Source organism: Salvia miltiorrhiza, chromosome 1 (assembly GCF_028751815.1).
Source record: "Salvia miltiorrhiza cultivar Shanhuang (shh) chromosome 1, IMPLAD_Smil_shh, whole genome shotgun sequence".
Lineage (NCBI taxonomy): Eukaryota > Viridiplantae > Streptophyta > Magnoliopsida > Lamiales > Lamiaceae > Salvia > Salvia miltiorrhiza.
The window spans coordinates 12,283,741-12,309,730 of NC_080387.1; the positions used below are offsets into that span (position 1 = coordinate 12,283,741).

The following is a 25,990-nucleotide window of genomic DNA, read 5'->3' on the forward strand; positions in this document are numbered from 1 at the left end:
CGACCTTCAGAGAAATCTTGGAATCAAGAAGGCTGGAGGATCAGACGAAGATGGTCCATCAACCTCAAGAGGAGCAGCACTGAAAGTCTCAACAAGAGAAGGCAAGAAGCAAATCAAGGAACCAGCGGAACTCAACCCTGAGGACTTCTTCAGTCAATATGCTTTGTTGACTGAAAGATTCAACAAAATGGAGTCCAAGTTCCGGAAGTACAGAAGGTTCCACAAGTAGCACTTCAACGAAAAGGAAAGAGAAAGCAACTCCAGACATTCCACTGATCGAAGCGGAGAAAGGAAGTCAGCCGCTTACGACATCAAAGACATGGAATGCTTTAGATGCAGAAAGAGAGGGCACTTTCGAAATGAATGCCCTGAACTGACTCAATCTGAGCGCAAAGAGCTGAAAGCCAAGAAAGATCGCAGCTTCTCAAGGAAGAAAGCGATGGTTGCTGACGATGCTGATTCTTCCAAAGACACATCAGGATCATCCGACTTCGACAGCTCCAGCTCAGACGATGAGAGCCGAGCCCTGATGGCCAATGAATCTGAAAGCGTGGCTGACAACAGCTACGGCAATGGAATGAATGGCTCAGAGGTAATCTCTCATTCAAAAACTCCTTATACTGATAATTTCCTGATGCTTTCAGGAGACCTCTCAGAATCAGGAGAAAGCTCATCCAATGAAACTGACGAGTTTGATCAACTCATGACTGATCACTGTCAGTTGAGGAAAATGTTCGAAGATTTCCTCAAGCAGAATCAGAAAATGGACAAGGAGATCAATGATGAACAAGCCAGGAATCAGAGAATCATCTACTTTCCGGATGAAACTTGTCTTGATCACCTAATCATGGAGAACAGTCGACTGGAAGAAAAGCTCAGAATCTCCAACTTGGAACGTGATAAAGCATCTCATGAGATCAAGAGGCTCAATCACAAGCTGGAAGAAACAGTCAAGAACTGCATGATGCAGTCACCCATGATGAGCAACTTTCCATCAAAAGGCCTTGTTAAAAGCATTGGAGGAAAGGTTGCAGCTGACAAAGGAAAGAATATCATGATCACTTCAAAGAACGATACTTCTGAAATCACAACATCAGAAGAATCAAGAGATCATGATATGGATGAAGTTCGCAAATGCAAACTGATGGTAAGATCAAATGTTCCACCTCCACGGAGCTACAGACGAGCAAAGGAGGCCCCCAACCAGATCACCCTACTGAGAAGACTGGAAAGCAGATTTCAGTCAAAGATCGGGGAAGGAACATCAGGAATCAAGAAGAATCTTCCTCACCAGTCCAGGGGGAAGAAAGGCCACATCAGTCAGAGACTGACATCAGTTCAGTTTCAGAAAGAACAACATCCATGGAGACAAAACAATGTTGAGTCCAGTCGAGCCAAGCGACATCCACGATGACAAGCAACTGGACATCAAAAGACTCATGTTCCACGACATCAGTCAAGTCTCCATCAGTCTGGAAAGACTCGAGTATCTCAAGGAAGATACTTCGCCGAGCAAAGAAGACCTCAACCACTCATCAGACAGAACTCCTACAAGAGTGAGGCCTTCAAAATGAATTCTCAACAGAAGAATGCTCGTGTGCCAACTGAAGCGCCAACAAAGTCAGTCAGACGATCAACAAAGCGCAAGAGATTAGCCTGACCAATTCTGAAGCAGATATGGGTTCCAAAGGGAACTCGAGCTAACATCGAAAGACGCAAATCTTGATTGGCTACCTGAAGTAACTCTTCCTTGCAGGTCAATGTCAGGAAACACAAAAAGAATGAAGAAGTTAAAGCTTCAATCAGAACATGGTATCTGGACAGCGGCTGCTCCAAGCACATGACGGGCTACAAAGAATATCTATCTCAGTATGTTGAGAAAGCTGGATCCAAAGTTGCATTCGGAGATAACTCAATCGGAGAAACAAAAGGCTATGGTGTGCTCAACATGGGTAACGCCAGTATCAGTAATGTTAGCTTTGTTTCTGGTCTTAAACATAACCTGTTGTCTGTGAGTCAATTTTATGATAGCGGTTTCACAGTGAAGATCAAAAAGGATGAATTCACTGTTAGAAATAATCAAAAGAAGGCGGTTCTGAAAGGTTTCAGACAAGGAAGTCTCTACGTCGTTTCATGGGAAGACAGCCCACCAGAAACATGCCTCATCAGCAAAAGCAGCTCGGAGCTCAACTGGCTGTGGCACAGGAGACTCAACCATCTCAACTTCAAGATGATCAACAAGCTTGCTAAACATCAACTGGTATAAGGTCTGCCTTCTATTGTGTTCCAGAAGAAGCAAGAATGTGAAGCATGCCAAAGAGGAAAGCAGACGCGAATGTCATTCAAGTCAAAGTCAGGACACTTCTCTGGAGGAATCCTTCTACTACTTCACATGGATCTGTTTGGCCCAATCTCTCCAAGAAGCTACAACGGTAGGAAGTACACCTTAGTAGTTGTGGATGATTATTCACGATATACTTGGGTTATCTTTCTCTTCAAGAAGAAAGAGACACTGCAGGAACTGCCAAAGCTGCTGAAGAGACTGAGCGTGGAAAAGGAAGTCAACATCATCAGCATCAGATCAGATCGTGGGACTGAGTTCCTCAATACTGTCAGTCATCAAACTTCTGCAGCAAGAACTCCTCAACAGAATGGAGTTGCAGAAAGAAGAAACTGGTCTTTAAAGGAAGCAGGAAGGACGATGCTAGCCGAATCAAAACTCCCCTTGAAGTTTTGGGCCGAAGCAGCCAACAACGCATGCTACACGCAGAATCGCTCCTTCCTCACTCAAATACATGGAAAAACTCCTTACGAGTTATGGAAGAACAGAAAGCCCTCAATTGCCTATTTTCATGCTTTCGGTTCTAAGTATTTCATCCACAACAATGTAAAGAAGAGGTTAAACACATTTGATAGCAAGGCTGATCCAGAAGTTTTTCTTGGATACTCTGGAACAGACCGTTCGAGCAAAGCCTATCGAGTGTTTAATTCTCAAACTCTTTGTGTTGAAGAAACATCTCATGTGGTCTTTGATGAGTCTACAGATGATTTCAGGGAACAGGAAACTGAAAGACGTGATCAGAACACTGAAGGTTCCAAAGCTGAAATCCACAACACCGAGCCCTCTACTGTCTTGGTGTGGGGACCAGGAAAAGATGAAGATACTGAAAGGCTTCAGTATCAAAAGATCAGTCAAAGGTCCGAAGTTTAGACTGGAGACAATACAGATGGCATCAGTCAAGGAGGAACTCCAGTTACTGAAGATCGAGTTGAACGTGCCGAAGAAGCTCCAGCTCAACTCTCCCCTGCTCCAGAAGGTGCTCAACACTTCAGAACCATTCTTGCTTTCAGTATACAAATCCAACAGCAACGTATGGGGTAGCTAGGTATGTATAGACAAATTAGCATTAATGTCCTCAATTCTAGTAAGTCAGCCGAGATTAATAGTATGGTTAAATTTATAAAAGTGAAATTTTTCATTCTCATATGGTTAACTTCACAACTTAATGTTCTTAAATTCATATTAAATTTATGAATTCATAACTTAATGTTTTTGAATTCACAACTAGCTAGATCTATAATACACAACTAAAATTAGAATTCACAATTAACAATATTTGTAGTTGTGAATTCATTTAAAACTTGAATTCACGACTAACAATATTTCAAATTCTGAATTCACGACCAACAATATTTCTAGTAGTGAATTCACGCGAATTCACGACTAAATATTTTTAGTTGTGAATCCATTTAAAATTTGAATTCACAACTAATGTTATTTATAGTTGTGAATTCACGCGAATTCACGACCAACAATATTTCTAGTTGTTAATTTATTTAAAACTTGAATTCACAACTTAATGTTCTTGAATTCACTATCAAATCTGTGAATTCACAACTTAATATTCTTGAATTCACAGCCAGATCTATGAATTCACAACTTAATATTTTTGAATTCACAACCAGATCTATAAATTCACAACTAACTCTATTGCTGGTTGTGAATTCAAATTTAGAAAATTCACAAACCAACTCTATTGATGGTTGTGAATTCAAATTTTAAAATTTAAATTCACAACTAGAAAATTCACAACCATCTCTCTCTCTCTCTCTCTCTCTCTCTCTCTCTCTCTCTCTCTCTCTCTCTCTCTCTCTCTCTTTTGAATCCGGTGCCGCATCGCCTAAGGCCGGCGAGCTCGCCGCTGAACGCTTGCCACCGCCATAATTAATTGGAACTCATAATTGATAATTAATTAATTGGAACATTTTGGTTAATGTTCTTGAATTTACGACCAGGTCTATGAATTCACAACTTGATATTCTTAAATTCACAATCAGAATTATGAATTGACAACTAATTGTTCTTGAATTCACAACCAACCCTATTGCTTGTTGTGAATTCAAATTTTAAAATTTGAATTCACAACTAGTTGTTTTGGTTATGAGTTCAAACTTTAAAATTCAAATTCACGACTACTTGAATTTACAACCAAAATAAATTCGGGTTGTGAATTCAAGTTTGAAAGCTTGAATTCACAACTAGTTGTTTTGGTTGTGAATTCAAACTTTAAAATTCAAATTCACGACTACTTGAATTCACAACCAAAATAAATCCTAGTTGTAAATTCGAGTTTTAAAGCTCGAATTCACAACTAGTTGTTTTGGTTGTGAATTTTCGAATTCACAACCAGTTTGATGAATTCACGACTGAATTGCTAATGTTAGTTGTGATTTCGAGTTTTAAATCTCGAATTCACAACCAACTCTATTGCTAGTTGTGAATTCACAACTAATATTTTTAGTTGTGAATTCAAACTTTAAAACTCAAATTTACAACTACTTGGTTGTGAATTCGACTGGTTGTGAAATGCGGGAATTTTTTAAAGGGTGGTGTTTGAAGGGGTAAAAGGGCAAGTGTGGATATTTTTTTAAGTTTTTATCTTAGTGTGTAATTTTAAGTTCACTAAAAGAAATAAGTTATTTTCAAAATCCACACTTTCAAATTTGCACTCTATAAGAAAGGAAGCACTTAAAAGGTGTTCCCAAAAGGTTGACAATGTTTTTGGAAAACTAGTTTTCCCCGAAGGCCTCAGACTTGGTATAAAAATACTTCAACTAGAGCAATCAGACGATGTCGACAAATATATATCTAGATCATCACAGGCCTCCGGAGAATACCATAAAGATAACTGGTTTAGCGCATGGCTTATAAAAATAATATGTTATGAATTTCAACAAGGTTCCTATTATTATAATAAAAAAAATCTTCCCCAAGGGGACACCAAGCGGTGCGATCTCACTGTGTGTGAACAGTGCGATACCGGGTTCAAACCCCACTACTCCCCCTCCCCAACTCCCCCAAGTCAAAAAAAATAACAAAAAACCATTTAAGCATAGGGTTACAGAAAAATTGTTTCAATAAGTCACGAGAGAAAGGCAAGGGAAAAGAAACTAAGACTACAATTATTCACAACCAGTTATCAAAGGTTGTAACTAAAAGATTAAAAAAATTGTAAAAATAAAAAGATTCTAAAATAAAAAGTAACGAATAACCGGTCATGGGCAGAGTGCACATACCAACCTTGAACAATTCATTTTCTCTCTTATTATCATGACATGTGTCATGGCATACTTGGTATCTTAAATTAATTATAAAAAATATATAATGATAAATAATAGTATAATTCAAATATATTTTAGGTTGAAATAAGTTATTGATAAAATATAAAACTTGTTGGAGAAAATGTGTGCTCCTTATTTGGTTCTACATACTATCTAAGGGAAGGGTTCTACTTGAACCCAACCCATAGATAGTGTGTATATATTTATATATAGAGGAGGGTTAGAATAAAAATACATTTTTTTTGTATAAAATAGGAACAATTTTCAGCCCTTAAATCATCAAGATCTACGGTTGATTCATCACCTTGTTGGATGAATTCAAGTTCTGAGTTCGAATCCCAAAGGTAGCGAAAATTTTATTTTTCGCAATTCATACAGTTACACAACCAATTCATACGTGTTCTACATAAAATTCATACATTTTAATTCGTTTATAGTTTATACAAAAAAAATTGTTTTTATTCTAGCTCACCCTAATATATATATATATATATATATATATATATATATATATATATATAGGGGAGGACTAAAATAAGTACACTTCCTAAGATATAAAATAAGAATCATTTTCACCCTTTAGATCATCAAGATTTACAGTTGATTCATTATCATGTTGGATGAATTCATGGTCCTGAGTTCGAATCCCAAAGATAACAAAAATTTATTTTTCTCAATACATATTTTTATACAGCGAATTCATATGTGTTCTACATAAAATTCATATATTTTTCGTAATTCTTATTTCTTACTGGACACAATTGAGTGATAGTATCATTTTAACTAAAGACAGCATAAATAACCAATACAAAATTATATGCGCTCATATTTCTTAATGGATGACAATATACCCACATAAGAGTTGGCCTCATTCAGGCCATCGGTAGTCGGCCAAATTCGTCCAATGATTTTTTATTATTACTAGTACGACTATTTGTGCGATGCACGACAAACATGGAAATCAAACGATATATTTAAATAAATACTAAATAAATATAAATATATTATTTTAAAAATAAAATAAACTAAAATAATTCACATCAATTACTCAATAAAATCTCCAATTTAGAATATAAATTTTCAATTTTGTAAAAAGTGCAATGATAAATGATAATTATAGTTATTAAATAATTTTGAACCATTTGATAATGAATATTAACATATCACATTATCATTAAAGAGTATTGCATATCATAATATATAAATAAATAAAAAGTTGTAAACTTTTAGCGAAGAGAGAGAAAATAAAATATTTTAAAATATTCAATTATCGTTTTAAATTTATTTTTGATGATTTTTATACAATATAAAATATTTTGTCACGAACTTAAATTTAAGATGCATATTAAACATTTATTCATTAATCAAATTTAATTGTGTTTAGAAAAGAATTAAATTATATAACAAAATAGGATTAAAAAATAGTAGAAAAAATTGTTGGGAAAAGAGAGAAAAAAAAAAGGAGGAAAAAATTGGAGGGAAAAAACTCATCTTTTATATATTATATAGATTTTAATAGGTGCTCTCACGGTAGCCTTCCAATATATATATATAGGGTCAGCTTCAATGGAGACCACTTCCATATATAGATAATAGAGACCAAATCAGAGCCATTGATCTCACCAAAATCAATGAATCAGATTAATTCGAATTCTTCAAGTTTAAGAAATCCTGTAAATTCCTCATTTTCCAATTCTGGGAACCAACGAACATTATTATGAACTTATGAACATACTAATGTTCGTCGATGTGTTCGTATGAAAAATAAATGAACATACTAATGTTCGTCGATATGTTCGTATAAAAACAAATGAACATACAAATAAACATACTTATGTTCGTAAGTTCATAATAATGTTCGTTGGTTCCCAGAATTGAAAAATGAGGAATTTACGGGATTTCCTAAACTTGAAGAATTCGAATGAATCTGATTCATTGATTTTGGTGAGATCAATGGCTCTGATTTGGTCTTTATTCTCTATATAGGGGAGTGGTCACCATTGAACTCTTCCCATATATATATATATATATATATATATGGGAGAGTTCAATGAAGACCATTCCCTTAGATAAAGAATAAAGACCAAATCATGTGCGTCGATCTTGCTTGATCTGAGGGTGATAATTTAACCTTTAATTTATTTTATATAATAAAGGTTAGGTTTGTCATTTTGTATTTTCTTCTCCCAACTCATTCTCTCTCTCTCCTAACTCACGCTCTCTCTCTCTCTCTCTCTCTCTCTCCCACACTGTTCTTCTCCGGCGAAGCCGTCGGCATCCCCTCCTCCTCCTGCTGCTACTCCTCGCCTCCATCCCCTCCTCCGTCTCATCCGCCGTCCCCTCCCAGTCCGAGACCGTCGCTGTCCCCTCCATTCCCCATTTCCCTCGCCTCCCTCCCCAATCTGTCGACGCCGGCGTCGCCAAGGAACGGCCGACAAAGACGGCGACGGTGAAGAGAGAGTTCACAGTTCACCAGGCCGTCCAGGGCGGTCACGTGGACGCTCGTGGTGGAGACCGCCACGCCGCCGCCAGATCTACAGATCTGTAGTGTTCGTAGAAAATACTAATGAACATACTAATGTTCGTCGATATGTTCTGAACATACTAATGTTCGTCGATATGTTCGTAGGAAAATAAATGAACATTCTAATGTTCACCTATTATGTTCATTGACGGATCAGGTCCCAAAATGGGAAGAGAGAAATTTCCAGGATTTGTTCAACGTGATCCCAGATTTTAGTGGATTTGAGTGGACATATTTGCCCTTTTTGGATTAAATAAATGTAATTAACCAATATTTAATTACATGAAAAATCAAATTAGGAAATTATATGAACCGTTGATTGGAGTGAGATGAATGGCCTTGATTTGATCTTTATTCTTTATCTAAGGGAGTGCTCTCCATTGAATGCGACCATATATATATATATATATGGAAGAGATCAATAGAGAATGCTAAATGTAGAAAGAAAGAGAAAGGCGATCTGAAATAAGTCAATAAATTTATTGAAGGCCGCCTGGGGTTCAAATTTAGAAGATGACGTTTTTATGAATAAATGTATATTCATGTGGTCTTTTGATTTATTCTGTAAAGTTATTGACTTATTCAAAACGAATAATATAATTCTATATTATTTGTTCTAAATAAGTCAATAACGTTACCGAATAAATTATAGATATGTCTGAATATACATATATTCATAAAACACGCCACCTTTAGGATTTGACCCCAAGCGGAATGTTTGTTCTGTAAAATTCAGTAAAATTGTTGCACGTATTCAGTAATTTATTGGCTTATTCGGACCGCCTTTCTCTTTCTCTATACATTTAGCATTTTCTTTTGATCTATTCCCTATATATATATATATATATATATATATATATATATATATATATTAGAGAAGAAAATATTGGATTGTAACACTTTTTAAGTAGAATTTGACATAAAGTTATATATATTTCATGAATGTAAAAGGTGCAGATAGGCCCTTTAAGTTGTAGCCCTTATAGCATATAACCCCCTTACTCGCTGTGAGTGTAATTAAACCCCCAAACTAAAAAAAAATCGTGCAATTAGGCTCCTCTGACCAAACGGCGTTACCAACCGTTAGTTAACCATTATTTTTTATATATATAATTTAAGCTTTCTCTCACCTCTTTCTCTTTCTCTCTCTCTCTCTCATCTCCATCCGCGCAGCTATGGTTCTCAGAGACCACCGCAGATATCACTGACGGAGCAGCTCCGGCGGTGGCCACCGCCGCCAGAAGAGCATGGGGGTCGGTTCCGGTGGGGCTCGAGGCCAAATCTTGCTGCTGTTTCCTGCATACACAAACATAAATCGAAGAAATCTTCCTTAAAGGTAAAAAGGGATGATGCAGCAGTAACAACAAGAATCACCTATGCTTGTCTGGGATCTTCCCTTTCTCTTTGTAAGGCTTCACGAGCACCCGGGCATCGCAGAGAAAATGAGGGTTTCCCTTGGCGAGAATGGGCTTCACAGTCTCCGAGAAGTCGAAGGTGACGAACTCAAACATCCTCTTCTGCTGATATGGGATCCTTACATCTTGAACCGGTCCAAAATTACTATACAAGGCAACAAAACCCCAATTACCAACGCAGAAGAAGAAGAAGAAGCCATATCGAGAGAGAGAGAGAGAGAGAGAGAGAGAGAGAGAGTGCACCTAAAATAAGTGGACACATCCTCCTCCTTAAAGGTGCTATCAGCAGGGAATGTCAAGTAAATCTGCCTCGACCCAGGATTATTCATCACAAAATCGCCCTTTCGAGGCGGCCACGCCTGAAATTGTGCATTCCATCACTCATCATCAGAGAAGTAACGAAAATTCATGTGAGTTGACATTGTTCTCATCAGCTCCTGGCATCGCTCCATCATCTCAAACTTACTGGGCGACCCCACCGCGACGGCGCCGCCCTCACCCTCACCGTGAAGGGACCGGCAGCTCGTCCCGTTCTTACAGAAGCCTCTAGCGTAGAACAAGCAGGGTTTCCACCCGAACCCCCCGCTCAAATCATCAGGTCCCAAGCAGATATGACTGACGGAGCAGCTCTGGCGGTGGCCGCCGCCGCCCCAGAAGAGCATGGGTCAGTTTCGGTGGGGCTCCGACAATGCGGTGGTCTCTAGGAACCATAGCTACGCGGATGGAGATCAGAGAGAGACAGAGGTGAGAGAAAGCTTAAATTATTTTTTAAAAAAATAAAGGTTTGACTAACGGTTGGTAACGCCGTTTGGTCAGAGGGGCCTAATTACACGGTTTTTTTGAGTTCAGGGGTTTAATTGCACACACAATGAGTAAATGGGGTTATACGCTACATCTTAAATGGCCTATCTGCACCTTTTCCCTTTCATAAATACTCCCTCCGTCCCGCGAAGCGTGACCCACTTTCCTTTTTGGGTTGTCCCACGAAGCTTGACCTATTTCTAAAAATGGCAAAAAATTTACCCTTTATTCACCTTTTCACTTTTTCACCTACCACACTTAACACACAAAATACCAATTTCTTAATTCCCGTACCGAAAAGAAATGGGTCACGCTTCATGGGACGGAGGGAGTAATATTTATATATTTAAAAGAGGCAGCACCCTAATGTAGCCAAAAAAATTTAGTCATAGGAAATTCTAGCCATACACATAAAAATATGAAAATAATAGCATTTTTGATCAAAATACCCTACCCTTTTAGTGTGTAACAGTGTAAAAATACACTATTACACACTTTTACGTTATTACACTTTTGTAAAAAAATGTGTAATAGTGTAAAATACACTATTACACGATTTTTGCGATTATTACACGATTTTTGAAAAAGTGTGTATTAGAGTATTGTACACTGTTACACATTTTTTTCGCAATTACACACTTTTACGTTATTACACACTTTTGTGAAAAAATGTGTAACAATATTAAGGGTATAATTGTACATTTACATAAAAAAGGCTAATTTTTCCATATTTTATTTGGGTGGACATTTTTTCCTTTTCTTATACAAGAAGGGCTAATTGAGCCCATTAACTCTATTTAAAATGTCAATTCGTATGATTGCCGACCGTGTATCGCATGGATGAATATGCTAAGTTTAGATGAAAAGAAAATGTTACAAAAAAATAATAAATCTCAACAAGGAATGTTAGAGGCTATTGTGACTGCAACAAGTTCATCAGAAAAATCTACAGAATTGCAATGCATAAACTTACTAATATAGCGTCGCAAGATTCCCTCAAAATTCTTAGGAGCAAACCTCCCTTTACAAATCGATCATTGTTGGCCATTAAGAGATCCACTTGTTCTCATTTCAATGCGAATGAAAGTCTAAAATATCTTAATTTAATTAAAGTGTTAAATATATATAAATTTAAATCATTTTAAATACGAAAATATCATAAAAACAATTATTATGATCATTTTAAAAATCATTTTCAAAATGAATGAACTGCAAAATAAAATACCCAAATAGAACTTAAATTAAAGGTATCCAGTCACAATATAATATTCCCTCCGTCCCGTTTTAAATAACCCAAAAAATTGGGCACGAATATAAAAAATATGTGATATAGCTGTAAAATAGTGGTGGGACAACCCAAAAAGTAGTGTTAAATACCTAATTTTATTTCTAAATTTGGATTTGATCATTTGAAGTGGGACAATCCAAAATAAAAATTAGATCATTTGAAGTGGAACGGACATTGTAATATTTAATTTAATAAGTCAAATATTATTTTAGGAGTAGTTTGAGACTCAAAACCTACCATGAGCAAAAATATTAGATATAATATTAGGTGCAAATAAAAACATCGTATTTTCAAAAATAAAAGGACTTGATGTGCCCATTCGACTCTCCACGCGTCTTCAACATCAAATGCCTGAAAATGTTGAATAAATGATGAGCATAAAGACTTAATGTAGGATATCATGTAATATTTGTCCATGTTAATAAAATGATAACACATATATTGTGTTGTAACATTCATAATTGAAATCATACGGCGGCATACCAAAGACTTTAATATCTTGGACCCATTGAGCGAGCCTGTGGCGACTGTGGTTGCAACCGTAACTTCAACATTTATATCACATTGTGGCATATCAAGGACTGTGATGTCTTGGTCCCATTGAACGAACTCCTAGTGATATAGTATAATTTATAACACATATGGTGAATACATAATATTAAAATGGACAACAGTTACCTACAATATCAACTTAAATAAATCACATGCCTAATATTTGAACTTGATGGCTAATACTAGTAAATTCTAATCAAAATCCACGTATTAATAGCGCCCGCTTCGGCCTAATAAATAATTAAATTAAAACTGAGTAATTTTTTGTAAATTCTTTATAAAATTTTTAATATCATTGACCCAGTAAATGAAATAAAATAAAATACTCATACGTACAAATTTTTCTTATAGGGATTCTGCAATAACTTAGAGTCCAATATTTGTTTATTAGTTAATTACAAAAGCTCAAATAAATGAATTTAAAGCTTGGGCCCTTAACTAAATAGATTAAGCCAATCCATCAGTTTAATTAAGGTCCAATGGTTGAGCCCAAGACTTGAGCCCATTCACACACAAAAAAACTCACGCACGCACGCACGCACACATTACCCATAGAACCCTCATCACTCTCTTCTCTCTCGTCCGCTCTCTCGGAACTGCCGCCGCCTCCGGCGAGCAACCGCCGTTGCGCCTTCATCTCTCGGACGACAATGCACAGCAACAGCACCGCCGTGACAGCAGCGGCGTTGTGGCGCTTCCCCTGCCTACTCTTCGCCAGCAGCCAATTTTGTCTCTAATCCCTCTCTATGTATCTAATTTCATTTTATTTGTTTTAGATAAGAAGAATTATTCCTGTAGGCATTAGATTATGCGTGGGTCAAAGTGTTGGGTATTTGGATTTAAATAATAAGAATTGAGAATTTGAGATGCCTATCTGTTGTGGTTTTGTATGCGATTGGATTTGTTGCATTTCTGTATAGGATAAATGAAGAATAAAATAGAAGCAATAGCTTTTGTTTTGCTGAATTAAAATCATGAAAATTTACAGAATAATAAAGTTACCAGTCGCTGTTGAGGAGAGGTCAGAAAGGTCTGCTGAAAAGGATTTGCGTTTTGTAGATGTTTTGTATATTACCTATTAGGGACATAGGATAGAGTTGAGGTAAAGTGAATATGATAAATATAGCTGCAGGAAAGATGTGGCCCTCACGTATTGAGGCGTGGGTGATACGGAATCAGCGTGGAGGACACGGAATTCACCAAATCTAGGTAGTGTCTATCCTACGCCTTGCGTACTGCGCCTTCATGTGGGACAATGACAGGTGGACACCATATGTGACTTAAAATAACAAATTGACCCCAACAATTTTTGAAAACCATAAAACCCCCACACAAATTTCAATTTTAGCCAGAAAACCTTTACACAATTTTCTATAGTTATTAAAACATGCATTTAACAAGATATGGCTCATCATGCTTCCGTAACACTTCAAAATAAATCTAAACATAAATCAACATTATACCTTTCATCGAATGGTCTTCTTCAGGAGTCAGTTCCTGTTGCAACCTTCCTCCTTCACTAAGTTACGACGTTGAATACTTTGTTGATAAATGGAAGATAATTTTTACTAAACCGGAAAATGGGCAAAAACAAAGCGTTTATAGAGAAATTATAAAATATTTAATTTATTTCTTAATATCTCCTAAAGGAGGAGACAAACTTGTTTAGCTACTCATTGGTAGCTGATACTTGTATACATAAAATAAAAGAAACTAAAACTAGAATTGAAAAACTTTGAAAAACAAAATTTAAAATTACAAAGATAAATTCTAGAGAGAGAGTGTGTTGTGTGAAAGTGTTGAGATTTTTCGATGATCTCTTCCTCTCCAGAGCTTGGGGTTTTATAGAGGGGTGAGGCTATCTATAATTGCTGAGTAGTTGGCCTTGGATTCCTTTCCTCGTGGCCAGCTAACTTGGATAGTGACCGCCACCTTCTTTTGTCGACAATAATTGCCGACACCAGCTGTGCCTTCACGTGTATCTGTGGTCCCTCATTTAATTATTCAGCTGATAATGCTGTGGAGGGGCCGTGTTTCCACCATCCTTTGTCTTCTTCTGATGAGTGGAGCTCCTGTAGAATTATCCACTTCTGCCAGTGGGTAGTTGGTCTGCATTATTTTCCACCCACTTTTGTCGTTTCTCTTTTAGTGGGTGGTCCTCTTGTCCTGAGTCACATGACTCTCTTTTCTTTGTCGGGCCTCTTACTTTTTTGGTGCCTGAGGTGCTCGTCCACGTGGAGTCTTGTGCTCCTCATATTCGTCGGACCAAAACTTCTTCTTGTTAGGCTTTGGGAGGAATCCTTTTCCGAACTCCGGTTCCTTCTGCGTAGGACACTCCGCGCAGATGTGATCCACCCAATGGCCTAAGTGAGCCATATTGCAGAACTTGTGACGAGTTTCTTTGCTTCCCGCCATCTTGTTTCGCCAGAGTGTCTGCCTTTTCTCTTCAAAGGCCTTCTCGGTGAAGCTTGTAGTTGTTCATGTCATGGTATTCAACAAGAACGATCCAAGTCCTAAATTATGAGTGAACTTGAACTTATACTTAACTTTGTCCATCTCTGTAAGACAGACCCATAATCCCCATGCACGCCTTGTGGAGATTTGATCCTCCGTAAAAGTGGTGACAATGGAGACTTGGTGATCTGGTGCCTTAATACGGTTTAAGGCCTCCGTATCGGGTCTCCGAAGCTTGATGAAATGAAAAGCCTCGTGGTTACCCTTTCCTGCTGGTTCTGGTGCCGCACTAAAGAAGTACAGTTCCAAAACATCTCCCCTGTTAAGGGACGGGTTGTTCGACCAAGCATCATAAACCGTCTCTTGGATCCACCTTGGTAGACCCTTGATTTCGCTGAATGCTGGCGATATAGTATAAACTGAGGCTAGCGCCCCAAATTCATACCATTCCTTGACCTCCTGAGGATTGGCTCCGGTGGTCATCCAGACACTAGGATATTTTCCTCCAACATCAACCCGGCTATATCCGGATTGATACATTTTCTGGTGTTGAGCTTCTCCCATCTAGACTGGTACAACTGCCAAACAGGAGATATTTCAATAGTGTTAATATCAATCTTAGATTTACCTGTCAGCGGCCTAAGATTGATCTCTCCCTCTTTTACCCCAGAGGTAAAGGGTTGACATGTTGGTTCGGGCGGTGAAGCCTTAGCAACATCTTTTTCTTGAGGATCCGGTTTTGACACCTTAGCCTCAGAACTTGTGCTAGGGGTACTTGAATCCCCTGCTATCGGTAATTCGGCCGGTACGGTAATGCCTGCTTCGATCAGGTGAGCCCTGATCCCGCGCAGGAGCGGCTTGTGGGTTGCCTTATGAAGATTTATCATCTTCTTAAGACATTCTTGTATACGGTCAGATACTTTGGCTTCATCAGCCGACTGTATCCTTCTTGCTTGTTTGGCATGGAGTACGCACTCTTGCCATTCTTGTTGTAGCATCTCCATGTTTTCCTGGAGTTGCCTCTGGTTTATGATGATGGCGTCAACCTCAGTTGGCTCCATTCCTTGTTAAGAATTCTGCAAGAACATTATCATCAGATTTCAAAATGACAATATCATATCATAATATTGACATTCAGCTTGCCATCTAAGTAATCTAGCCTCACTACAAGAAATACGACCTTTTGCGACCTGGAAAATGTGTCGCAAACTTTAGTTTTTATGTCGCAAAAGCTAATTTGCGACATTTTTTGCGACGCGGTGAATTGTGTCGCAAAAGGTTATGATGTTAATTAACGACATTATTTTCCTAAAGTGACGCAATATATATGACACTTTTTTCATCACTAAATTTAATGTTGTATAAATTTCACGACACATTATGTGTCATTAGTCCCAGTGACGCATGTTAGTTTGTGACACATTACACGACATTAGTTGAAATGACGTGTCCTAATTTGTGACATTAGCTTCCAATGTCGTATAAATTTCGCGACACATTATGCGTCATTTATCTTAGTGACGTATGTCAGTTCGCGACACATTACACGACATTCATTGAAATGACGTATCCTAATTTGCGACATTATAATTAATTTGACGCATCATTTTTACGACACTTTGTTTTTAATTTATGACGCAATATATACAACACTTTATGCATCACTAGTTTAAATGATGCATCATGATTTGCGACAGTAGTTTGTGACAATACAATTAATATGGCACGGAATTTAACAACACTTGTATTGTCACATTTGAAGTGTCGAATAATATTGCGACGCATAACATTTATTGCAAGATTTTGAATAAGTGTCACAAAATATACAACACTTTGTGTAACACTTTATTACTATATCATAAATTTTGCATCATTTATACAACACTAATTGAAATGACACGTCTTAAATTGTGACACTATAATTAATGTGATATAGTTGGTTGCGACACATGAAATCTCATAATAAAAATGTCGCCTATTATTGCAACATAAAAAAAAATTGTTGCAAAAAAATTGATTAAATGTCGCAAAATATACAACACTTTCTGCATCACTTTGTTATTGATATATACAATTTTTTCACTATTTATACGACACTTAAGTGCGTAATTTTTTTGATATATTTGTAAACATTGGCTCATTAATAAATTTAAGAAAAAATCAACACAATATATTCACTATTTATTTGAATATATAAATAATTATTTTGTAAATATCAAATTAAACAAGAAAATATTATTCAAAAACCTGACATCAAATATCAAAGTCTAAATATATCTAGCTATGCAAAAATGTAATCCTATAAGTGAAAATGTGACGTTCAACGACCATTTGACTTCCCCTTGCTCTTTCTTGTGGTACTTTTCCCCTTGTTCCTACAAAATGTCAACAAATTTATATTTCATACATGTACTAATATATTATTTAAAAAGTATAATCGATAATAATACTTGCAGGGGTGCATCGTCTAAACAAATGTCCATATTGTTCCCATCCAAGTTATTTATCTCTTCTCTCATCTTATAAATTGGTTGAAGATGGTATTAATATCACAAAAATTGTAAAATTTAATGTACTTTGAAATATTATTAAAATTTTGATCATTTACCTCAACATTTTCAGTTGCTTCACTCAAATTCTCCAAGTTCATGTTCATAAATTCGTAAGATGATGACCCTCCATTGGGAGCTTGAATGCGCTGGGATTGAATGATCCAGATACCTTGCATATATAATAAAAAGTATAAGTTATAAAATATCTTATAAAGTAAATTAGGTATATAATGTCAACTTACAGTGACATTGTGATCCTCTAATGTTAGTAGTCGAGCCTGAAGCATCTCCATTTGCGAAAAATAATCATCTTTGAATTTTGAAATTTCCTCTTCAAATCCCTTTTGAATACTTGCCACTATGTTGTTAGATTTCTCGTGCACAATTTTATCAAATTCTTCTTGCGAAGTGCAAATGACAATCTTTGCAGCAACACTACTACTGCGTAAACATCCTGGTGCTTCCTTTCCAATAACATCTTTATAGATCTCATTATTAGCATCAATATCGTCCCGCAAATTTTCAAGCAACTTTTGCTTCAACTCCTTTAAAAGAGTCTATTTACAAAACACAAAACAAAAGAAAACAAATTACAAACTCAAAACAATATCATAATGTACTTATATTAAAATATCATCAATAATTGTACGAGAAATTCTGATATACCTTGGCTGATTAAGTTTATCTTTATTTCTTCTTATCTTGTTAAGTCATTTATTATGTTTGGGTCAATAATTATTATGAGTCCTTAAGCCCGTCCAGTATGTTGCATGGGCTTAGTAAGTTAGGGTTTCCTTTTCTATTATTTATAGTGAGTATCGTAGCAGTAGGGTTTATGCTGGGATTAAGTTTGTAAACAGCGTGTTTGTTGTAGGCCTCCGTTGTCGAGGAGTTCCTCTCGTTCAGTAAATTATATTGTTAGCGTCATCTCCACCTTTACTCTATCAATTGGTCCGATCTGCCATGGTTGCTACGACGCGCAGCACCGAGTCTCGACTGGATTATTTAGAGAAGGTGGTGTTAGAGTTGCAGACATCGCTAACCTCCCTTACCAAAGCAGTCGACGCTAACCGTTCTGCCATGGAAACTCAACTTGCAGCCATCTTGGCCGCCGTGTCTTCCACTGGAAAACAACCCTTCGTTCCAGATGATCCCGGCGACTCTTCCACTGGGAAACAGCCGTTCGTTCCCGACAACACCAACCCCACCACTATTCCGATTCAAAAAGCTGACTTACCCGGGTTCGATGGATCTGATCCCGTGGGCTGGATTGCTCGAGCCAACCAATATTTTCTTGTCCATCGCATTCCCCCGGCCATGAAGCTGCAGCTTGCTATTATCGGCATGTCTGGCGCAGCTATTTCCTGGTTACAACTACTCCTGCGTCGTAACCCCAACCCGGCATGGCCACAATTCACCCAAGCCTTATTGGCGCGTTTCGGCGATGCCTCCACGCTCAACACCTACGAGGCCTTGTTTCTATTACATCAAACAGGATCTCTGGAGGATTACATCGCTGCTTTCGAAAGGCCCGTGGCCCAGCTGCCTCCCCTTTCGGATGACCAGTGCTTAGGATATTTCCTCGGTGGTCTCCAGCGTTCGGTGCGAGAGCAGATACAGGACAACGCTCTCACTGACTACACCTCTGCGGTCAGCGCAGCGCGCCGTGCTGCCCGTCCTAGTACCCCTACCGTGTTTTCCCACCGTGTTACCCCTCTCACAGCCGGCCAACCAACAGCCACAGCTACCTACTCTTCCGACTCCACGGTTTCTGCCGCCTCACTACCTTTAAGCAAGGCCAAAAACTTTCGCCAACTGCCGCAATCAGAGATTCAAAAACATCTTGCCCCTGGTACCTGCTTCCGTTGCGGTCTGACTTTCGGACCCCTTCACCGCTGCCCGCCTAAGACGTTGAACGTCCTTGTGTGTGATGAATTGGGGGAGCCCGAGTTCGATGCACTACACCAGCATGCGCCTGTTGAGGCATCTTATTTCCGGTCCATACTCCAGCCTTGAGGACAAGGCTGTTTTGCCCGGGGAGGCTATTGATATACCTTGGCTGATTAAGTTTATCTTTATTTCTTCTTATCTTGTTAAGTCATTTATTATGTTTGGGTCAATAATTATTATGAGTCCTTAAGCCCGTCCAGTATGTTGCATGGGCTTAGTAAGTTAGGGTTTCCTTTTCTATTATTTATAGTGAGTATCGTAGCAGTAGGGTTTATGCTGGGATTAAGTTTGTAAACAGCGTGTTTGCTGTAGGCCTCCGTTGTGGAGGAGTTCCTCTCGTTCAGTAAATTATATTGTTAGCGTCATCTCCACCTTTACTCTATCAAATTCCAACTCAAAATAAATAATTCAGCTTACTAGCATCCATATGAAGACATCACTTCTAAGAAGTGGAAAGTAAAGAGTACTTACTAGTTTATCTTCAGTATTCTTATGAACAGGTCTAAGATTCTTGAGCTAAGCTTTCTTTGATGTTTTGCATTTTTATGAAATTTTTATATGTATGAAATGAACAAAACATAAATGCCTTGAGACAATAGTTAGTTTATATGACAATCAGTAAGCCAATGTTCCAAGTATATAAGTTGATTTCTCATCATCATCTTAGTTAATACATTTCATTTATATGAGGAACTGATATTGATTCTACATACATGGATATCTTGAAACAGGGAAATTTTGAACTGAAATACAAATGATCATGATTTTCGTATCTTATCAGAGTCTTCTTAAATTTGGGACTTAATCATGAAATAAATAGAGCATTATTTTTGTGAACAGGGCATTGACTTCCATAGATCAAGAAACAATGAAGGAAGCATAAGAACAAGCACATTTGGACGAAGATTATTTACAACAAATCAGCAATTGCAAATCTAGACATATATATGACCGAGCTAGACCAAGGAAGAGAACAGGTTAAGGGAAAATAATATAGTGAAGTCATGATTATTTACTTGTAGCAGCTAAATACATACTATCGTTTCTGGGTTTAAAGTAAATGGAAGGCTTAATGATTAGGATACAGTGTAAATTGTTGTAACAAAAGTTTCAAATAAATTACTAATAACAAATTACCAATGCCAAAAAGATTACATATTTCCCCAACACCAATTCAACAGAACATCCACTCCTATAGGCTATATGTACAAAAGAGAAAAATTTAAGCAAAAAACCAAACAAAATTAAACAAAAAATTAAATCCATCATAATCGATCAAGAATTAACAAAAAAATGCTCAATTTACTTTCATGTAATACCTATAGTTGTCGAGACAATTTCTGACCACACCAATTGAATAAACCCGAGACAATTTCTGAATTCTGACCACGCCTTGACTAAACCTGGACCACACGTAGACTCATTCTCTTAATCCATGAAATACTCCATTAATCTCCAGGGCTGAAAGAAACCTAGATAATCGGTGTGGAATCAGCGGCAGTTGGGCGGAGGGCCCGTGGCTGTTCGCTGGAGGTTTAGGTAGTGGTGGTGTCTGACGGCGCGATGGGTCCTCATTGTTGCCCGTGGCCGAGGGATCAAAAGAGAGACCTAGAGGCTTTGAGATAAAGCATAAGAGGAATCAGGGGAAGGGTTTCTTCTATCGTTGAGCAGATCAAAGAGAGGGAGATTTTATTAGGTTCAAAATTTTGGCTTTTTAATAAATTTGACTATTGGATTCTCAAAAAAAAATGACTATTGGACTTCTTAATTATATTAACGTGGACCTTTAATTGTAAAAGTATTTGGGACTTTCGTTAATATAATTATTATTTTGGTCCTTAATTTAATTTAAATTTATAGATTTCTTAGAACTAAATAACATAATTAATTTATATTATGCCATTTGAATATATATATATATATAAAAGGGAAAGAAAAGAAAATTTATATGATGACATTTATATGATTGTTTAATTATAATTATTTTAAATTTAAATATTTTTTAATACAATCAATCAAGGAGTAATACAATCAAGGTGAAGAAATTTAATATATATATATATATATATATATATATATATATATATATATATATATATAGGGAGAGGTTCAAGAAAGAACCATAAATAAAAGAAGACCGGAGAACCATTTTCAGCCATTCGATCATCAAGATCTACGGTGGATGCATCATCTTGTTGGATGAATTCAGATCCTGGGTTCGAATCCTGAAGGGAGCATTTTTTTTTAATTTTTTTAGTGCATTAATTTTAACAACGAATGCATTAATTTTTACAGTGGATGCATTAGATTTGATGGTTCTCCCGTTCTCACAAATACTGTAGTTCTCTTTAGAACCACACCATATATATATATATATATATATATATATATATAGATTATGACATTTTTTTTCTCTAAAAAAGTTTATATGATTGTTCAATTATAATTATTTTAAATTTAAATATTTTTTAATACAATCAAGGAGAAGAAAATTTGTTTTAATTTTAATATGAACTAGTATGCCCATCCGTGTGGTGCACAGAGAATATAAAAATTAAATTATACTATATTTAAATAAATAAGTATAAATATTAATTACAATTTAAATATAAATAAATGTATAATATATTTTTAAAATAAAATAATTCACATCAATTACTCAATAAAATCTCGAACTTAAAAACGTAAATTTTCAACTTCATACAAATTTAATGATAATTATAGTTATAGTTATTAAATAATTTTTTTTTTGACGGGAGTTATTAAATAATTTTAAAGCATTTGATAATGAAAATTTACATTACACATTATTATTATTATTATTATTATTATTATTATTATTATTATTATTATTATTATAGAGTATTACATGTCATACTAAGTAAATAAATAAATAAATAAATATTTTCATACACAAACAAAAATAAAAGGTTGTAAGATTTTAATGAAGAGAGAGAAAATCAAATATTTTAAAATTTTAATAATTTATTAATTTTAAATTCATTTTTGATTATATTTATACCATATTAAATATTTTGTCATGAACTTAAATATAACATGCAGATTAAATATTTCTTAATCAAATTTAACGATTTTTAGAAAAGAATTAAATTATATAATAAAATAGGGATAAAAATAGTGAAAAAAAATTGGTGGGAGAAGAGAGAGAAAAAAATGAGGAAAAAGTTAGAGGGAAAAAACTCCAGTTTTATATTCCATCTGTCCTATTAGTAGTGTCTCATTACTTTTGTAGTAGCCCGCTCTTTTATTTTTATTTTTTTATTAAGACCAGTGATTGCAATAATTGTTATATTGCCTCTTCAGTTACGGTAAATCCAGTGTTTAGTTATCAACTAATTCAGCTCAGAAATCTGAATTTGATGCCATTGCGTGATATGATCGCAATTGAATTATTGAATCATTCAATAATTTATTTTCCAGTTTAATAACTGACTTAGCAAAGTCAAGTTATTAATTTATATGCGATAGAAATATTATTTCTATTATTTACTTGGAAGTCGTGAATTAATTCCGACTTTCAAGTATTAAATCCCAAGTCTGAGGATTTAATTTAGATAAATACGACGAGTACTTAATTATCGAGAATTAGAGAATTATTACAGAAACAAGTACGAACTATGAGAAATTAGATCACGATAAATAGTCGAATCACTACACTATTACACCAACCCCTTCATCATATCATTACTACAACTATTCATCTTCAATTTTCAAAAGCTTCAGCACGCCAAGGAAGAAATTTCACGACAAGATCACAATTGTCAAATGATGCAAATTTCAACAATTGCAGCATGCAAATCTTCAAAAGTTGCAACTCCCGGTACCAAAAAAATTTCCACCATTTTGATTCTGTTGTCTGCAGAAATTCCTCTATATATTCACAAGTTATCAGTTCAATACTCGTCACCACACCTATTCCACTTCCGCAAAAGCAATACCCCATTATCGTAAAATCTTAAGTTTCTTAATTGCAAGAGCTCAAGTGAGCTCCCTTCGTCGGCCTGTTTCTTCGCCGACCAGCCACTAGGACGTGAACCAGGAACGTGTACTTGTTCCTCCATCTTCAGGCTACCAAATCCAACAATCGAAAGGCCGAAGCCTTCTTTGTATTTGCCTGACCAAAGGCCGCAATATCCTTCGGAGGCCAACGTCGAATTCCCGACTTAGCCACCGGCCAACTTACGGCCTTCGTTTCTCACTATCCTTACGACGAAAAAGGATCGAGAAACCACCGTTGTGTAGCCTGATCTACCTCGCACGAGGAAGACTAAGTCGTAGACCTTCGCGGCTAAACACCATCGCGGAACGACGACCAGAAAAACCCCCGGTGAACAACTTCCATTAGTGCTCACTTGGACAGGGGTAAGTTGACGCCCTTATTTCGATGCATTCCCGTTTCTATTATATTATGGGAAATTTCTGGGGTATAGATGGGAGTGTGGTGAATATTCGTACAAAGTTTCATGTCATTTGAACTTTGTTTACTACCCTTTTAAAATTCAAGATGTCTACTGCCAGTATCTGCTGAAACTGTCATGAGGAAGATGATTAGGTTAATTATTTCAGTAACCATATGTTGATATTTAGCTCTAAAATTTGTATTGTATAACGATATATGTGTTAGCTAACTGCATATACAATTTTAGGTCATTCCGGTAACGTTTGCTATTTTTCAAAAATCTGGACTTTCAGTTGGCAGAAACTGCCGAATCTGGTAGGCGATGGGAAAATCGCTATATCTCTTAAACTACTTGGAGTTTTTCAACATACTTTTTTTTCAATTAAACTAGACTCAAAGAGGTTTCTATTGATATAAAATTAGACTCCATATGAGTTCGGAGTCAAAGCAGTTTATTAGTTGAAGTTGAGTCTCTACAGTTTTGTTGAGATGAAATGATTCAAAATAATTCATATTAAGGATTTTAAAGTTCTATTCGACCACGCTAGACGAGAATTAGCTAAATCTATTAACGAGGATTAATAGTAGAATTCCCGATTATCGCTCAGAAGATTAGTTCATGCATACAAGATTCATGCACAGTTAAATTACGCTTTCTCATTAATTGAGAATTTTTTTTCGAGCCAATGTCTTATTTTATATTCTCGTGATTAAGGTCAAACGCGAGAGTAAGAATTACTCAAGGAGTCACAGTACCTTAGCAAAACCTTGCTATCAGGTGGGCAATTTCTTACGCGTAAGATAAAATGCTATTAAAGAACTATGCAAGTTTTATGCTTTATTATGCCTAAATGAGTTAAGCTTTATTATGCTTCACGCTAAATGATTTACGCTATGCTGTTTATACTATTTACGCCTATGTAATTTATGCTTTGTTACGCTTTAATAATTTACACTATGCTATTTACTTTATTATGCTTAAATGAGTTAAAACTTTATTTCTCTTTATTATCTACGCTTGTCACGCTTTAATAATATACGCTATGCTATTTACGCTTAATTACGACTTAAATTTTTATTATTTATTATTTATGCTTTGTTACGCTTTTAAGTGATTTACGCTTAAGTGAGTTACGCTTTGTTACGCGCCTATGTGGTTCACGCTTTGTTACGCTTTAATGCTTTACGCTTATTATTTAACGCCTATGTGAGTTACGCTTTAATGCTTTACGCTTATTATTTAACGCCTATGTGAGTTACGCTTTAATGCTTTATGCTTATTATCTAATGCTTATGTGATGATGTTAACGAAATCGATTCCTGAGCGGATAGCTATCTTGTCAGGATATATATTTATATATGCAACGCGACCGTGAGTCAATGAGAGGGTTGGCCGGTCAAACGTCCGTTGAGGGAGGCCTCCCTCAACGGTACGATGCTAGCGTCTGTTGGGGGAGGCCTCCCTCAACAGTACGATGCCGTGTCCGCTGAGGGAGGCCTCCCTCACGGCGCGATGCCTGTGTTCGTTGAGGATCTTCCTCACGACACGATGCTTATTGATATGACTTTTGATGATGAGGAATGCACTTACGCTATTTATGAATTTGAAAATGATAGTATGCAAAGAACTTGAAAGAAGATTCATGTCGCTTATATGATGCTGTGGTTGATGATAAAATGTTAAGCTTATAATTTAGTTTTTGGCAACTGCCCACTAAGTACTTTTGTACTTAGCCCTGCATATGTTTATGAATGTGCAGGTTGAGCTGTGATGAACGATGAAGTGTTGCTGAGTGGAGCTTTTGTCGAACTTAGAATAGGCTCAGAAAGGATATGTGTCTGCATACATGTATCTCAGTCTTGCCTTCCGCTGCAAACACTGATTATGATTTAGTCAAGTCTATAACTATATGCCAATTACTCTTCAAAGAAATATCTAATGCTTACTCGGGTTCATCGAGTATTTTTTTTTAAATGCGTCAATGCTTCAATGTCTTAAATTTTATTTCAAGAATTAATGCTAGATATTAATGTCTATAATCGAGTTATGAATGAGTCAAATGTGCCCTTTCTAAACCCCGCTTCTTAAATCCCTTCCCTAGTCACGATTTCCCGGATTAATTATCTCTAATTAAGGCCGGTCGTGACAGAATGGTATCAGAGCAGTTCGTTTGCTCTGAGTCTAAGAGTTTATTTAAGCCAAACTTAGAATGGAACACTAAAGTGTCTAGAGTTCAATCGACAAAGCTCAGCACTTCATCGCATCACACTCAACGAAGCAGAATGGTAAGCTCTTCCATGTTTTGAGTTAATGTTTACGAAAAGTGCGAATTATCGTAATAACAAAGTGTGTAACTGTCAATAGCTATGTTATGTTTGAAGGAAATGATTTACGCAAGCACGGTTAAGTAT

The 25,990-nt window shown here is 36.4% G+C and overlaps 2 protein-coding genes across 4 annotated transcripts in view; one reads left to right on the forward strand and one right to left on the reverse strand.

Annotated features, from left to right (window-relative positions):
• LOC131006624 (pathogenesis-related genes transcriptional activator PTI6-like) overlaps positions 1-25,990 on the forward strand; it is an 812,544-nt gene that overhangs the window by 184,509 nt on the left and 602,045 nt on the right. The gene's annotated exons all lie outside the window — the stretch shown is intronic.
• On the reverse strand, positions 9,128-13,614 carry LOC131006625 (zinc finger CCCH domain-containing protein 23-like). Of its 3 annotated transcripts, none has more exons than XR_009095637.1 (6): positions 13,205-13,378; positions 12,134-12,262; positions 11,336-12,001; positions 9,805-10,274; positions 9,521-9,706; positions 9,128-9,442 (listed from the first exon to the last, which is right to left on the reverse strand). XR_009095637.1 is itself a non-coding variant. In XM_057933801.1 (5 exons), the coding sequence occupies exons 3-5, from the start codon at positions 9,888-9,890 to the stop codon at positions 9,241-9,243; spliced, it is 474 nt and encodes a 157-aa protein (XP_057789784.1). In that variant the 5' UTR covers positions 9,891-10,274; positions 11,336-12,001; positions 13,205-13,614; the 3' UTR covers positions 9,128-9,240. The 3 variants fall into 3 exon arrangements, 1 of the variants encoding a protein (XP_057789784.1); XR_009095636.1 differs by having other exon boundaries at positions 12,752-13,307; XM_057933801.1 differs by lacking the exon at positions 12,134-12,262 and having other exon boundaries at positions 13,205-13,614.

Bases quoted from the DNA above. Each gene is read 5' to 3' on its own strand.
- LOC131006625 (XM_057933801.1), bottom strand. From the start codon at position 9,890: ATGAATAATCCTGGGTCGAGGCAGATTTACTTGACATTCCCTGCTGAT. The intron at 9,707-9,804 runs GTGCACTCTCTC...TGCCTTGTATAG, and splicing joins GATGTGTCCACTTATTTTAG to TAATTTTGGACCGGTTCAAG. The intron at 9,443-9,520 runs GTGATTCTTGTT...TTGTGTATGCAG, and splicing joins AAGATCCCAGACAAGCATAG to GAAACAGCAGCAAGATTTGG.